A 17435-nucleotide genomic window follows, 5' to 3' on the forward strand; every position below is an offset into this window, starting at 1 on the left:
CCTGGGGCCCACAGCTGCAGGGGGCCCCAAACTCCCAGGATGGGGGGCCCAGTTGCAGCATTCACCACTGTAGACTATAGTACCTAAGGTATTTGCTGGTTTGTTTTTATTTCATACTGTTAAAAATTCTGTCTGTCAATTTAATAAAATATTACCAATTTAGTTTTTACTTATTTTTTTACAGTAATAATGACAAATTCGATTAAGTTTGTTTAACCTTTTCTTTTTTAGAATGTTCTTTTCCCTTGAAATTTTCAGTGGACCCCCTAATACCCCCTTGCGCCCTCCTATAACCCCTGCTTTAAATAAAAAATTAATAACAATAGCTAATTTTCATTTAATGTATTTTTTAACTCGAATTGTGTATTGTAAAAAAGGCCAAGCCACTTTTCATTATATTCGTTATATACAAACTCTTCGTTATATTTTCTATACAAAAAAAGCAAAAAACGAGGTTACAGTGAATGGAAGTCAACGGAAGAGAATGGGGTTCATATATGGAGGGTTTAAAGGCAGAAATGTGAAGCTTATAATTTTGTAAAAGCACTTCCATCAATTCCTTGTTAAAAGTTGTGTATTATTTGAGCTGTAAGTTGTTTAAAATAGTAATTTTTACAGTCGTTTTAGAGTGTGCAGTGTTTTGTCATTATGGCGACAAAGTTGTAAAATTGGATACAACTTTACACAGAAAAGGTTAGTAAGCAATTCTATCACATTAATATCATGTTAAAACACATAATGTACGAGACTTGTGGCTAATCTTTTGAATCAGTGACTATGTAAATGTTTATGGATTAGCCCCATTCACATTTTTTGTGGTAATCAACATCACGTCACAAATGCTGTTGCTTAAGCTTAACTTGTATTGAACCCGGAATATCCCTTTAATCACCCGACTGGTGTTGATGGACCTGTCACATTCCCTAGCATTGGGCCAAGGCTTACAGAACATTCTTACATTTCAACCATTTGTTGATCATTTATATGAGTTTTTTTTGCCTTGTGAGACAGGGCGAAGGGCGGGGCCAGATCGTGATTTTACACACCCAGCCCCTTATCAGGCTAATCAAGCCTCCGAGAGGCATAAAGGCCGACTGCGGACAGTGGTGCGACAGAGAGAGAGCGTTTACGGGCAGCTGTCCGTCATATGTGTGTGTTTGTGTCTTTTGGTTTAAGTTCTTAATTAAATATAATTTATATTGTCAAGCCGGTTCTCACCTCCTCCTTTCCATAACTCCCATTACACCTTGCAAACATAAAAATTTGGTTTTGTGTGATGAACTGAACATTGTTCTTGTGAATTTCAATATGTCACCACGGTAACTTTATCTTAGCTGGCTAATGTTGATGAGTTTTTGTCGAGAGAATGACTACAAATAGTCTTGAAAGCCTCAAATAAATCAGTTATGTGTGAGTGCTATCGGAGCATAACATCTTTATTGTTGATCCTGGCAATATTAATTGAACTGTATTGTAAGAGAGGCCAGACCAGGTCAGCCTTCACATTTTGACAAGAAAATTTTTTAGGGGAGTGCTATTCTGAATCGCATTCAAAGAAACTCTAAACTGTCACTGCAAAACACAAACACACCTACATGGGAAACAGATTTATAATGTCAACCCAGCCCTGATTATAATCCTGGATCAAGAGTTAATCCACAGCTAAACTCTAATTTAAACTTTGACAACTATCCCAAATTTGAACTTTAATGCAACAATACCACTAAAATCTGGCTTAGATTCTCTGAAATCTATTCAACCAGCGTTCCAGTAATCTTGAGTCTTGTTCAGTTATTGCTGTCAGATTCCTGGATTGTGTCAAACCCTGAATGCATGTTTGTTTGGCTCTGTACTCTGCTTTAATTGTTCCATAAGTGCACTCAATCCATCACTGGGTATAAACATTTATACCTCCCCTGGCTTTGCAGTGTGACACACAGTTATCAACATTTACTGTATCCTCACTATGACCCTGTGGTGATATGGACATGATGTGGCGGGTTGGCTACATGCAATTGTCATGTTTTTAAGACGCACTACAAAGGGCCCCATAAAATGTTTTGTAAATGAATGAAGTCATTATGAATCAAGCATTACCTCATTATTATCATTATCAGTTAACCTGAGAGGTTGTTGTAATGTTAAACCATCAAGTAGTAGTTTCACTGTTTACTTTGATTCATTTTGTTGTTTTTAGATGGTCATTCCTTGGCATCACTTCAAATCATGATGTTATTGAATTTGTTTTAAAAAGGAACACTGCACTCTGAACATAAACTGAACATAATCTCATTTAGCAAAACACTTCCATGGTGGAGGGGGTTCCAATGTATTTCACTATACAGAACACATGCTGTAAAATTTTATTTGTAACATATTCCGTTCATAATGGAAATACTTTTAATTACTTGAGCACTGGCAGATTTTTTTAAGTTAATAAAAAGTGAAAAAAAAAAAAAACTAAAACTGCCAGTAAGACAAAATACACTTATAAAAAAAATTATCATCAAGACTAAGATTTCTGCCCTAATATTAAAGGTCTTAGAAAGGAAAATTATGATCTAAAATTGATTTGTAACAGGTTCATGTAAAATAGCTAGAAATAGTAATATTTTGATTTCTTCTGCTCCAAACTCACTTCAAACGACTCTGTCTGCTCGTATGTAACACATCATAAGAAAGTGTTTCACCGCTGTTTAAATGCACTTTTGGATCACATCATTTATATGTATAAATGTTTTCCAACTGATGGAACAAATGACAATAAAATGCAAGTAATGTTTTCAGTATTCAAAATACTTTTTGAATGTAACTGTATTCTAAATATCAAATAGTCAAATTGTAACTGTAGTGGAATACAGTTACTTGTATTTTGTAAATACGGACATGTATTCCGTTACTCCCCAACCCTGTTCAGTGCATACACATTTCAAATATATGGATTACATAGCATTGAATCACAAAATAACAAACCAACTGGCATCTGCAAACAAATGATTCTAGACATTTTCTTCAAGCTAACTTCACTTTTTCTTTAGGCATTTTTGCAATCACTTTTAACCATCTGGTCCTTTGGTCATTTTTAGTGAATGTACTATATGAAGACAGTTCACCTCAATTTCACACAGTTATCCTAGCAGAGTACTGCACAGGTGTAGTTCATCACATTAACTATGGATATATACCACTATGTTTGACAATCACATGGTGTCCAAATACTTTAATGTGCTTGTATCTTTCTTTAAAATAAATGTCACTTTTTAATATTTTCTTATATAATGCAACAAATTCCATAAATTTTAATAAGTGTTGGTATAAGGTCAAAATACTTTAACAGGCCACTGTAGAAACTGTTCACTGGTTAACTTTTCTCATAAGATGTTTCTTTATATTTCACCAACCTTTGACACCACTGTACTGTACGTTTTAATGGACAGTGTGGCTCTTCATGCCACTTAAATATTTACATAGCCAAGTACTTTGATCTAGCATATAGTCATTGTAAATACAAAGTTAAATGTACCTGAGGTGACAGTGAGCTTTGCAGTGCTATTAACTGAGCCATATTGGTTGGTTGCAGTGCAGCAGAACAGACCACCATCTTCAGGGAATGCCTCTGCAATCACCAGAGTGCAGATCTCCTCTACAAGACCAATCAGAGGATATATCAGTTACATAGAGTGTTGTGAAATTATACCAGACAATCAGAAATGTATTTAATTAGGACTAATTATATAGAGACACACATATTAACTGGCAAAGGACTTAAATGGAGCTTCTATATGCAAGCTAATTGGCCAATAGTCAAATGCTACTGTAGCAGTAGACATTAAGCGTATACAGAGACAAGACAATCGCACACCGTAAACATTGCCTGTTATGAGTAAGGGATGTAGACAGGTGATAGAACAGTAGACATAGAGGTGTGGTGAATGTAGACAGGTAATTGATGGTTATGGAGGTGATTCAGTATTAGAGAGAGACCTACTGCCTCAGACACAGACAGAGGTGACAGTCTCACTTTCAAAAGATAGAAGGTACACATGCACAGATGTATGAAAGAATATGACTCATAGGAGGTTTCAGCCCAAGTGTGTCATATTTGCAGATCATTCAGTTAACCATGGATTTTTGTTTTTCATTGCCTTTGGCAATTGGAGTCCAATCTAGGCCATATTGCATACTGATGATATCACAGCTGTTGGGATTACATCATATACAAATATTATTGTGACACAGAGAGTGTTGGCTGGCAGAGTGAGGAAATGTCATTATCTTAATGTACTCGTAGGAAGGTGTTTTTATGAAAAAGAGGAGCAGCAAGAGGGGAAAGTGGAAGCAGCAATGAATAGAAAGCTTACCTTGTTCTGCTGCTGATCTAGGCTCTGTAAAAAAAAAAAGGATAAATAAGAGAAATATGTATGGAAATATTAGGTATATATATATACATACATACATACATACACACACACAAAGATTGTTAGAATAATATCTCAGCTCTGTAGGTCCATACAATGCTAGTGAATGGTGACCATAATTTTGAAGCTCCAAAAAGCACATATAGGCTTCATAAAAGTACTCCACAAGACTCTAGTGTTTCAATACATGTTTTCTGAAGCTATCCAACTGGATTTGGGTGAGAACAGACCAAAATATAACTCCTTTTTCACAAAAAATCTTGACATCAGCAGTCTCATTGTCAATCATGATTTCAAGGTCCTATAGAGTCATTTAGCACAGTGTTTCTTAACCACTGGATCAAGACCCAAAAGGGGTCTCGGATCATTGTCTGCTGGGTCGTGAGATATTTCTGTCATGAATACAAATGACCAATTAGAAGGATAGAACTGTACATTTGTAATTATTGGGGCAACAGTGACCTCTATTATCGAATCGTGTTAATAACTTCGAACTAACGACTATAAGTCAGGGGCTACACTTCTCTGATGTTAATTATTAGCTGTCCAAACACAGTAATCCATAAATTCTACAAATCGTTCTTTTTGGACAAGGTCTATTTATGTATCGTTGCATGCGGTAGCAGCGCTACTCAGCTTGTGGCACTCGGGCTGCACATCTTTTGTGGCCCGTGTTATGATTTCATCATCAAAAATATATTTATCAAATGTGCGTGAATTCAATTGAGGTGTCCATCAGAGGGTTTACGGTAGCTCTCTGAATGGCTGAAGCACCGCACAGTTAGAGAGAGAAATAAACTGCAAAAGGATGTAACAACTGAAATAAACAACAAAGAATTTCTGAGGAAGAAATGGAAGCTTTGAACATTGCCCACTCCGGTTCAATGTCCCCAACCTCCGCAGGGATGCCTGAAAAGCTCCGCCGGAGGTGTGAGTTGAAGATCTCGCGGACAGGGACCTCCTCCAAACGTCCCCAGTTCACCCGCACTACTTGCTTGGGCTTCCCAGGTCTGTCCAGAGTCTTTCCCCACCCCCTGACCCAACTCACCACCAGATGGTGATCGGTTGACAGCTCTGCCCCTCTCTTTACCCGAGTGTCCAAAACATATGGCCTCAGATCCGACGACACGATTACAAAATCGATCATCGACCTTCGGCCTAGGGTGCTCTGGTACCACGTACACTTATGAGCATCCTTATGTTCGAACATGGTGTTTGTTATAGATAATCCATGACTAGCACAGAAGTCTAATAACAAACATCCACTTGAGTTCAGATCAGGGAGGCCGTTCCTCCCAATCACGCCTTTCCAGGTGTCCCTGTCATTTCCCACGTGTGCGTTGAAGTCACCCAGCATCACTATGGAGTCCCCTACTGGGGCCCTATTCAGGACTCCATTCAGGGTCTCCAAGAAGGCCGAATACTCTGAACTGCTGTTCGGTGCATATGCACAGACAACAGTCAGAGTTTCCCCCACAACCCGTGAGGCGTAGGGAGGCTGACCCTCTCATCCACGGGGTAAACTCCAACGTAGTGGCGTCAGCCGGGGACTCGTGAGTATCCCCACACCCGCCCGTCGCCTCACACCCTGGGAAACTCCAGAGAAGAATAGAGTCCATCCCCTATCCAGGAGTACGGATCCAGAGCCAAAACTGTGCGTCGATGTAAGCCCCACCAGATCCAACTGGTAACGCTCCACCTCCCTCACTAGTTCCGGCTCCTTCCCCCCCATTGAGGTGACATTCCACGTCCCCAGAGCAAGCCTTTGCTGCCCGGGTCTGGTCCGTCGAGGCCCACGGCCTTCACTGCTGCCCATATGGCAGCGCACCCGACTCCTGCGGTTCCTCCAATGGGTGGTGGGCCCAAGGGATGTTGGCCCAATGGAGGCTGCTCCATTCCCTTTTAGCTCTAAAGCAATCTGAACGGAGATGATGGTGTCCTTGAATAGTGTAAATCACTGCCACTCTCTTTAATGTGAATCTTTGTCCAAGTGCGTGTTTGTTTACAGTTGTTACTGGCGGCACCCTGCACATTTTGGCAGATACCACATATTTTGGCACATCCTTTCCTTGAGCAATCTCTGCCCACTCTTAGATGAATTATACTGGCCTGTTTAAATGCTCTTTGTTTTGTCCTGACAAGCCACCATTCACTTGTATAACGTATATGGACCTAGAGAGCTGAGATATTCTTCTAAAAATCGTTGTTTCTGTTCAGCAGAAGAAAGTAAGTCATACACATTTGGGATGGCATGAGGGTGAGAAAATAATGAGAGAATTTTCATTTTTAAATTGAAATTGTAAATTGAGACTGATTTTAAATTCCAAGTTAACTGCTAAATTTGAATTGAATTAGCTAACAGAATGTAGAATTGTAATTCAACAGACTGCAACAGATAACAGATTCAATGAAAAATGTGAAAAATAAAGGTTTAAATATTTACAATTTACATAATTAATCAAAATTAAGAAATTATGTTTAAGTAAAACTTGTCTTGGGTTAATGAAATTCCTCTGTTGAGTGATTGTGTTGAATTTCTTTGAGTTGCGAGTCTGTAAAATTATCTTTCTGTCGTTCCAATTCAACATTCGACAGGGCAAGGCCAATTCAATTCAAATTCCAACTCATGAATGGAAAGGAAGCCAATTCTTAAATTCTGAATTCAGCCCAACCCTGTTCAAATTGTTTAAATAGTTCCCTGGGTTGTTATTCTTACTCTTCTGCAGAATGCGGAAGTCAGGGGAGTCCTGGATCTCCTGGTCCTCCCGAAACCACTGGACCTTCAAAGGAAAACATCCTCTAACCCGGCACTCCAAAACCACCACCTGACCTTCAGATGCCTGTGTGTCCTGCAACATCTACAGAGAGAGAGAACCGAAAGTTAACACTAAAATGCATAACTGAAGGCAGAGGTAAGTGTCAACATGATTTAAAATAAGTCCAGATGGAGCTAAGAACTACAAGCTGCTACGTATTAGTTACAACTACCACAAGGATGTGAGCTTACATGCTTGAATCGGATAACCATTGTAGTCCTTGTGTAGCAACAGTGGCTTCAAAACTCAAATTTGAGGTCTGACTGTGTGTGATTTATTTGGAAAAACAAAATAAGAATGTTTCATGAAGTAAGGTTAACCACAGACCACTATTCAATAACCTATTGGAAGTTCCAGATGTAAGCCATGGCTCACAAATGATAATTCTCTTTAGGTTTTAGGACTACAGACTTAACAGTAAACAGAGGAAAAGGGCAGAGACTAGACAGGTTAATGGAATAAATGAAGGAAAAAGTAGGAGAAGAAAGATGAAAAGGTGTACAACCACTAATTCTGCTCTTTTTTTCAACACCTCTGTTTTTCTCAAGTACATACTCTCTCGGACTGAAAACATAACAGCAGCAAATGAAAGAAGCTGTCAGCAACTAACAAAGGTTAAAAGTTATAGAGTAATTTATACATGTGCGTGTGAGTTAGTGTCTGTTGAGTATTCTGGGCATTGTCCACAACAAAGCAAGTTTTCATTCATGTTTTATGTACACGTGTACATGAGTGTTCCATTAGCTCCACTGGTAGAGCTCTATCAGCACCAGAGTCATCAAAGTCCTTCCTAGGGAATACCTGAACTGATATAAATGCAGGGTATACATTGAATGTATTGAGTGTTTTTGTGTCTGTCTGCATCATTTTCCTGTGTTTTTATTAGTGCTATCAATCGATTAAAATTCATTAATTAATTACACGATATGCCGATTAATTAATCAGATTAATCACAATGAATCACACACACACACACACACACACACACACACACACACACACACACACACATATACATATATATATATATATATATAAATATTTGCTGAGAAAGGTCCTCAAGTAACAATAATTCAATATCTCATATATATACAACTCATTATTTAAATAATTATAAAGACAAATCAAAAAGTGGCTTTAGAAGGCAATACATGCTAGTTTATTTCTATATTATTGAACATAAGCCTATCATTGTACTACAGTCCACAGCAATCCATTTTGCAATTGAATTTGTCAACCTGTCCGAGACACGTCAGTGTACACATGCGTCAGACAGACGCTTCTGAGGAGTTTCCCTTTGGTTTCAACACAGCATTTTGAATGAAAGAACGACTCGGTTACTAACGTAACCTCAGTTCCCTGAGAGGAGGGAACGACTATTGCGTAAGTAGCTTACGCTATGGGAAAACTCCGTTTCTCGAGAAATATTGAAGTCTTTATGTAAAACGCATTGCAGCTGCACAGCAGACAGTGATGAGCGAGGCAGCTCGGTCATTGGCTGTGCTGCGGCAACTGCTCGAACCAGTGACGGGGCGACTTAGAACGCGTGACCAATGGGGGCGCGTCCCGCATTCGCGCGCTCAGAGCCTGCTGAAATTAGCATATGAGGGCTATATAATGAACGTCCCGTCATGCCAGTTCTTTTAGGTTCAATCGACTGAAGCGAACTGACCAAGCACAGACACGGCAGCTTATGCAATAGTCGTTCCCTCCTCTCAGGGAATTGAGGTTACTATGAAGTGTTTATAACTGTGGGAACAGTGCTTGTGTGTAGTGGTGCATACATGACAATAGGCACACGATCTACATTTTTGAGACATCCAGCCTGAGCTGGGGAGGTGTTTGGCACTGTTTGGACAGTATTGATATGTGGGAATGCGCACTTTAGTGTGGACATTTATGACTGGCCCATTGACTGCTGTATAGACATTTCCAGCCGCCTGTAAGGGGACTGGGTAATGTTTTAAATGTTTGCGAGGGAGCGGTCCAGCATTTGCGAGACGCGTACTCCCTCTCTTTCTTCCTGCTGCTAGGAAGACTTACGAGGCTCTGTGTTCAGGGTGATTCTGGGTCGAGGGCCTCGTTGCTCCTGCGGCTTCTTCGGCCAGCGGAACGTGAGCGGCGTCGAGCGTCCTTTTCAGGTCTGCTCTTCGGCTGGGAGACGGGCGGCTCTGCCCTGGCTCGCTGCTGCTGCTGGGGTGGTTTTTGAGATGAGCTGGAGCACTTAGGCAGGAAGTGATGCATAGCTCCTTCCGCACCTCAGTGAAGCGCTCCGTGAAATCTCTCACTGTAGGTCCGAACAGGCCGCTCGGAGTGACAGGTGCGTCAAGGAAGGGTGCCTTATCCGCGTCCTTCATCTCCGTTAGCGTTAGCCACAGATGGCGCTCAAGGACGATCAAATTAGCCATGGCCCGGCCAATGGATTGGGCGGTGGCCTTTGTGGCTCGCAGAGCTACGTCCGTAGCACTGCGCAGGTCCTTAAAAGCGTCGGGTTCAGGTCCAGACTCGTCCATAGAGCGGAGAAGTTTGGCCTGAAACACTTGTAGAACCGCCATCGAATGCAGCGCTGACGCAGCTTGACCGGCGGCGGCATATGCGCGACCGGTGAGAGCTGATGTGGTTCTGCACGGCTTCGATGGGTGAGAAGCTCTGGCCTTCCATCCAGCGGTGGAGGGTGGGCATAGATGGTTGGCCACAGTCTCCTCTAGGGGCGGAGTTGCCTCGTAGCCTCTTTCTCTCGCGCCGTCCACTGAGGCGAGCGAAGAAGAGAAAGAAGGCTTTAGGCGAGCCGAGTGCGGGGCTGAATGAGTGCAGCTTCTGCGTGGTCCAGATCCAGGCAGCGAGTGCAGATGATGTGCCGATCTCCGTCGGAAAGAGGGCCTCTGCACGAGGCGCAGGCTGAAGGCATTTGAAACAACGCCTGGAAAATAACTCTTTTACTCTTAAAAAGCGTCGCGGGGGCGGACGCTTGTTCAGTAAAGGATATGCGATGCGCGCCGGATGGCGTAGCAGAAGGCTTCGAAGGCGGCTGAAGATGTCCTCTCAGCAGTCCCGCTGTAAGCTTGTCCACGGCTGCGAAAGACTCCAAAAATCCGGAGGATCCAGCGAAGAGAAGGTCTTCGCTGAAGGAGATTAAATCTAAAAGAACTGGCATGATGGGACGTTCATTATATAGCCCTCATATGCTAATTTCAGCAGGCTCTGAGCGCGCGAATGCGGGACGCGCCCCCATTGGTCGCGCGTTCTAAGTCGCCCCGTCACTGGTTCGAGCAATTGCCGCAGCACAGCCAATGACCGAGCTGCCTCGCTCATCACTGTCTGCTGTGCAGCTGCAATGCATTTTACATAAAGACTTCAATATTTCTCGAGAAACTGAGTTTTCCCATAGCGTAAGCTACTTACGCAATAGGAGAGACCTCTCGATAGGGAACGGGTTCTTATCTTGTGCTGTCGCTGTTGACAAAGCCAGAGTTTGGTTTGTTCTCCTTACAGCTCCACTTAAGGCTGGGAATCGATTCCAAAAATAATCGATTCCTCGATTCTGATGCGTTGGGAATTGAGAATCGATTTGATTTGTTGGAAACGACTCCAACGCTGAAGTTGATTCCTTCCGGGGAAACGGGTTAATATTTTCGGACTGTGTTTATTTCCTCGACCACTGAACTAGTACACATTTTAAAAGCCTAACAACACTAAAACAATTTACAAAATTATTATAAAATGACTGCATCTGAACGATCATCAATCTGACTCTGAATCAAATCCACTCCGTTTGTTCATCTGTATGAAGTAATCCCATAACCCCTTCAACACATTGATGTTACTACACAAATCCACAATAAGAAGATGGAGCTGAGTTAGCTTCTCAGTTCACATCAATAAATCGGTATGTTAAAGTTTAAATGATCAATGTTCTGCACTTATAAAAGCAAGAATCTAATACTTCTCTACTCGTTCTCGACATTTTACAGTGTTTAAAACCTTTTGCATAATACTTTTTTTATTAGCCTACATTTTACACAACTTTACATTAAATATATATATATATATATATATATATATATATATATATATATATATATATATATATAAATTATAATTAAAAACAAAAATGTTCAAGTTCAAATATTGATTTTTTTAATAAAAATGAAATGTATTGTTTGCACATTTTATTCAGTGTACAAAAGGTAGTGGACCATTACTGTACATTCAGTTCTAAACCTCTTTCTAAACAAGAACTCATGAGTGGTAACAAAATTTCAGTAGAAGATGAATAATTTAAGATTATTTTCAGTAGTACTAGGAAATACAGGCACATCTACTCAAGCGTCCCTCAAATTTATCTCATGGGATTGAAGCATCGTGCTTTGGTATGTGCATACAGGCATGATTTAATTTTAGAATGGACCTATTAATAGTAAATGTCATTCATGCTATTATAAACAGTGCAATGAACGCTTTGGTGTCCTGGCTAAATTCCCCCCATTGGCCCTTCTCAATCATGGCCTCCTAATTATCCCCATCCATTAATTGGCTTTATAAGTCTCGTCTCTCCTCTCCACCAATAGCTGGTGAGTGTACTGGTGCTATATGGCTGCTGTTGCATCATCCAGGTGGATACTGCACACTGGTGGTGGTTGAGGAGAGTCCTCTGTTCACCGTGTAAAGCGCTTTGAGTGTAGTGTCAGAAATGTGCTATGTAAATTTAACGTTCATTCATTAATTCATTTGCAGTGAGCTCTTTATTATGAGATTTAACTTTTTCGGAATCGACTCTTGGAATCGATTCCAAAACCAGGTTTTCCTTGACCTGTTTACTCTGACCTGATTGGTTTACAGACAGCTTCTTCTTCATAAGGCTCCTCTGGGTATCTCTCCTCTCTTCATTATTAAACTTAAATATTACTACACACTGTACACATTATTTTATTGTGAGAGTAAAGTTGAGCCGACACGTTTATTGATATAAATATGATTCTCAATCTGGTTTTCGAATGTTTCTTCTTGTTGCTGTTCATTATATTAATTGAACAAAGGTCAGACGTTTACAGACCACATTCACTTTGTGTTCATATAAAATTTAAAATTCACAACACATGAATTACACTTAAGAAAGCATTAAAGTATTGCTAATATGTTTTTTCTTGATTTACACTTTCACAAATCTTACACTGCACATGCACATTTTGGACACTATTTTACCTTCATAGTTGCACTTCATCTAGCTTTTTTATAGTAATGTCTCCTGAGCCGCTTTGCATAAAAGCATTTGGAAAACACATACATATAAATCAAACATTTAATTGTGTAAATGTAAGTAAAAAGTTTACTTCAAAATCAAGAAATATGTCTACATACACTCCAGACAAATCATTTGTGTGCCTGTACGTTCATGTATATGTGTGTTTGTTTAGGGCTGTATAACCATATATTAAAAGCATCCTCTCATTTGGAAGTTTAAAGTCTTTGAGAAGAAAAATACAATGGGATGAAGCGTGGGAAGAGGGGGTTCTAGAAAAACAAGGCTTTTTCTTTAAGGAAGTGGAAAATAATTTGGCAGACTGAGCAAACATTGAATTTGGCATTGACTTTTGAAGCTCTGCCTCGACCTGCTTTGAGCACTGAGTCATATGACAAATCATACACACACAAGGACATGAATCTTTGGATAATTTTGTTAAAACAGAAGAGCTCCCAACTTGATTCATCTGTTAAACCCCCATCCCAAAAAAGGTTTCTGTGCGGGATAGGTTTAGGAATTGATAAAGCCCCCACCATGTCAATGGAAAACATCTGTATTACGGATAGGGTACACTTTAGACACCACATTTCCATTGACACATCCCATACACTGGGGGCAGACAGAGTAAAGCTTACCTGCTCGGATACAGGTAAAAAGGGTGGTTTCATAGGCACCTTCATGGCATCGAGAGAGTGTGCATCTGGCATCAAAAGGGCAGGGAAAGAACGGGCAAGTGTGGAAGAAAGCCAGCATTGGGAAGAGGCATGGGTAAGTTCTGACATGTTTTTGTGGTGCAACTCACCGAATGGAGTACTAACCGCACATCTAATCATTGTCATAATCATATTCATAGAAATTTCATCTTTGTCCAATTTGGTTTCGTAAATATATATATTTTTAAATCAAACTTTCAAATTGTCATGTGGTGTAACCATTAAGTAAAAAGATTTATAATACTTTCTTTGCACCTTGAATGCATCAGAGTATAAACAACTTATTCATTAAATTACAAAAAAATATATATATTAAGCATTTTTGCGTCAAATATATCAAGAATTATTCTCAAGAGTTACACCACATGAACAAAATGTGCCTTTTTATAAACACGTTAAAATAAATATCAGATGTTTTTTAAACATCTTCCTTTCTACATCTGTTGACCCATTCATTTGAATAGAATTGGTCCGTCTATACTAAATAGTCTCAGTGGCAGTGTTTATCTCAGCAAACGAAATACTGACAAAACACTATTTGACTGTGTTTTATGTTTTTTACGGTCAACATAAACAACAACATGGCTACCTACATGTTGGCTACACCCACAGATTTTGATTTGGTGGACAAAAAGCATTTAAAAATATTAATACTATTTTATTAATCATAATTTATGAATCATAAATCATAATTTTTTAATGAAATAACAATAAAACATTATTCTGCACTAGTCATGCAACATTTCTCTTCAGGAATTTCAGATTTTAATGAGACTGCCTTTTTCTGTTCTTTTTTATTTGACTGTTTCTGGACATCACATCACATTTTGTACTTTAATCCCCAGAAAAAATATCAATATGAATAAACTCAGCAATTGAAAAATGTTCATCATAGAAGAGGTGTATTCAAGTAAATGGTTTGTGTGAATTGCATTTTTTATGAACTTTGTGAATTTTTATGAAAAATGAGCATCACTTCATTTACCCTTAGGACACATGGCCATATTATGCACGTTACCCTCTGCAATTGTATTTTATGATACATTTGGTAAAAAGAATCCACGTTATGATCATGTAAAAAAAAAGTTTCTATATCGCTCGCCCACTGCAGACATGCATTTTTTTCTACTCAAATCTACTACTTGACCATGTTTTAAAGTTTGTGAAACATTCGAAAACTTGTGGCATAAGTTTCATGTGAACACTAGAAAAGACAAGTCAACCCATCGCAAACTCCAACACACCTGCCAGTGTTTTCATAAAACCGGTGACTTTTCAAGGTTGCCAGATTGCGAGACTAAAGCGTCACCCTGGCAACATATATCCAAACTGTACAATGGTCAGGATCTGATTGTGGGATTTAACCTATAGAAGTCTGGCAAACTTATACAAGTTGAAATCTAATTCAGACCGGAGAATCGCTGTTATTTAAAGTTATATTAATATATATATATATATTAAATTTAGCCAGGACACCAAAGCGTATATTTACTTGCATGATTAGTTCTAAGCACACAACTGATCTAAATAGGATGGTAAGGGGGGATAATAGTTTTACAAGGGGGATGCTTTTTGGTATTTCTTGCAACAAGGGGAATGGCATCTCCCCTAAACTCAAGCCCTGGTACTAATCCTATAGACAAATGAATGTCAGGTAGGTTTAATGGACTTATGTTTACCTTTTCTAGTCTACAGTTAGCTTCGTTCGTAACACCAATCATGATAGAAAAACATATGGCCATGTCATTACCTTAGTAAAAGTAGGGGGTGCTTTCGGAAGAGCATCACCAGCATAGAGTGAGGAAACTGGACTCTGAACCTGACACAAAGAGAGAGAAAGAAGAATTGTATGGTTATGATTCTCAGAAGTTCATTTTGAAGTTCATCTTTCCAGAGAGTGTGTCGAGTTTTGCAACAACTGCTGCTGTCATTCTTGATGAATCATCCATACATTTGAATCTGTTTATGGGTGTGTGTATTCCTCAGTCACTTTAGTAGATAGTCATCAGTGGTTTGACCAGTGTGTGTACATGTGTTGGTCATAATGCTACTACAGTTTGGAGAAAAAATTATCCCCAGAAAGAAGACAAAACCTCCCTTAGGGGATGATTGGGGGTGTGAACATCTTCAAAGGGAAAACATTATACATAATATACATATATATATAGTTTTAATAATTCAACAAAAAAAAATGGGGGTGGGGTTAGGGTAAGTCTGTAGTAATTCTAATTAGCTTAATTTAAACATAACAGGGGTCTATGGAAGGTACTCATTTAGAAAGCTAAGTAAATGTGTTAGTGTATCTGTGAAATGTAAAGTTAAAGGTGCACAGTCATTTTTTGTACATGTTGTTCTGGTCAGTATGGCAGTCGTCTTGGACTTAAGGCCTTTGCACACCAAAGGCAACATGATAATGAGAGGCTAATTGCCAACGAATGACCCTTTCACACTGAAAGCATCTCGAATGTTCACAATTAGCACAATTACGGCGCTAATCGACAAGCAATTTGACCCCAATACAATATGTGGCACAAACAGGGTTGCAGGTAGGAGTTCTTGGGCCCGGTACAAATGCGTTCATCGTCCCAACCCCCCAACCCCCCATCCATTGCCAAATGGGGGGAGGGGGGTGGACAGTTATCACATGAAAGTGCGCTATCCGGACGGATCTCCGTGTTTATATCCGCGTCTCCCGCTGAACGCATTTGGAATAGTCTTTCTCTGGACCCCCCCTCTACTCCAGGGCCCCCTCAAGTTGGGCCCTGGGACAAAAGATCCAGTTGTACCCCCTTATCGGCGACCCTGAGCGCAAAGCACCTCATAGCTTGACCGTGCTCCGCCTATAATGGAGAAGAGGAAGAACTGCTTAAACGTTGCAAAACATTCATGGGATCACAGTATGAAAGAGTTCTCTGGAAAAAAAAAGATAATGGGTTTCTCTTCAAGCAGCAATGATGAATTTGTTGTTGTTTTGCTCAATGAGGAAAAAGGCATCGCTACTAGGAACACCCCATGCTTGAGAGAAGCATACATAGTCTTTAGAGTAATAGTACGGAGATAAACAGTGCAATAATTAGGCAGAGTATTTGTGCATGTGTTTATGTCTTACTCTTTGTGGTGTAGTAGAAAGCGGCTGGACCAGCGTGGAGCGATGAGGGTGGGCCTCTGGGCTCTTCGGTGATCCCGTGTGTATCGTAAAGGAAAGTGAGGTGGTTTTCTTCTGAACCCTGAAAGAACATATCACCAACAAAACAAACCTGAGGCATTAAGAAAACATTTAGAACAACTGTCACGATGTAGAAACACTGCAAACATCTCACATCTTGCAACATTCATGTGCATTTGAACCAGAAAATAAAATTAGTAGCTGAAAGAAATGGTTATTGTGAGTCATTCTGAACAAAATTTGAGGACACATTTTTCTAGTGGTGACAGCTGCATCAACCTTTTGGTCTATATCACAGTCCATTAACTCTGAAATTCCATCTTTAAACTACCAAGTGAAGGTACAGCTCATTACAAGTGACCCCATTGAGGAGGTACTGGGCACATTGACCTAAACAGCCCTTTTTCAATCTTTCAGCTGGGCCATATTTTGCCTCAGAATAGATCCATGGTTTCAGTGCTGGTGAAAAAGATGTCTATTCTAGTGATTCTGAACAAAATTAAAGGAATATTCCGAGTGCAATACAAGTTAATAGGATAGTTCACCCAAAAATGAATATTCTCTCATAATTTGCTCACTTTCATGCCATCCCAGAAGTAAATGATTTCCTTTCTTCAGCAGAACACATTTGAAGAAAAATAGAAAAATAACTCAGTAGGTCTTTATAATGGATGTGGATGGTAACACGATTTTTGATGCTCCAAAAAGCACAGACAATCAGCTTTAACGTCATCCATATGACTCCAGTGACCTAAACCTCTCGTGAACACACATACCGCTGCCTAACGGAAGCAATTATTTATAGTTAAAAGTACTTAAATAATGATCTTTTTCACACCAAATGTGATTGTAATTCATTTAACCACTGGAGTTGTATGGATGACGTTAAAGCTGATTGTCTGTACTTTTTGGAGCATCAAAAATCGTGTTACCATCCACATCCATTATAATGACCTACTGAGCTAGGGGGCCTGGGTAGCTCAGCGAGCATTGACGCTGACTACCACCACTGGAGTCGCAAGTTCAAATCCAGGGCGTGGAGAAGACTCCAGCCAGGTCTCCTAAGCAAACAAATTGGCT

At 39.8% G+C, this 17435-nt stretch overlaps 1 protein-coding gene across 5 annotated transcripts in view; it reads right to left on the minus strand.

The window, feature by feature from the left end:
- The window catches only part of palld (palladin, cytoskeletal associated protein), a 147790-nt gene that overhangs the window by 62428 nt on the left and 67927 nt on the right, over positions 1-17435 (minus strand). For all 5 annotated transcript variants that reach the window (XM_052095411.1, XM_052095415.1, XM_052095410.1 and 2 more), the window contains 5 exons: positions 16299-16416; positions 14940-15008; positions 7135-7276; positions 4362-4385; positions 3524-3643 (listed from right to left, as the gene is read on the minus strand). In XM_052095411.1, coding sequence (XP_051951371.1) covers positions 3524-3643; positions 4362-4385; positions 7135-7276; positions 14940-15008; positions 16299-16416 — 473 coding nt within the window. The remainder of the gene's footprint in view (positions 1-3523; positions 3644-4361; positions 4386-7134; positions 7277-14939; positions 15009-16298; positions 16417-17435) is intronic.

The sequence above is a fragment of the Xyrauchen texanus genome, chromosome 28 (genome assembly GCF_025860055.1).
Source record: "Xyrauchen texanus isolate HMW12.3.18 chromosome 28, RBS_HiC_50CHRs, whole genome shotgun sequence".
Classification (NCBI taxonomy): domain Eukaryota; kingdom Metazoa; phylum Chordata; class Actinopteri; order Cypriniformes; family Catostomidae; genus Xyrauchen; species Xyrauchen texanus.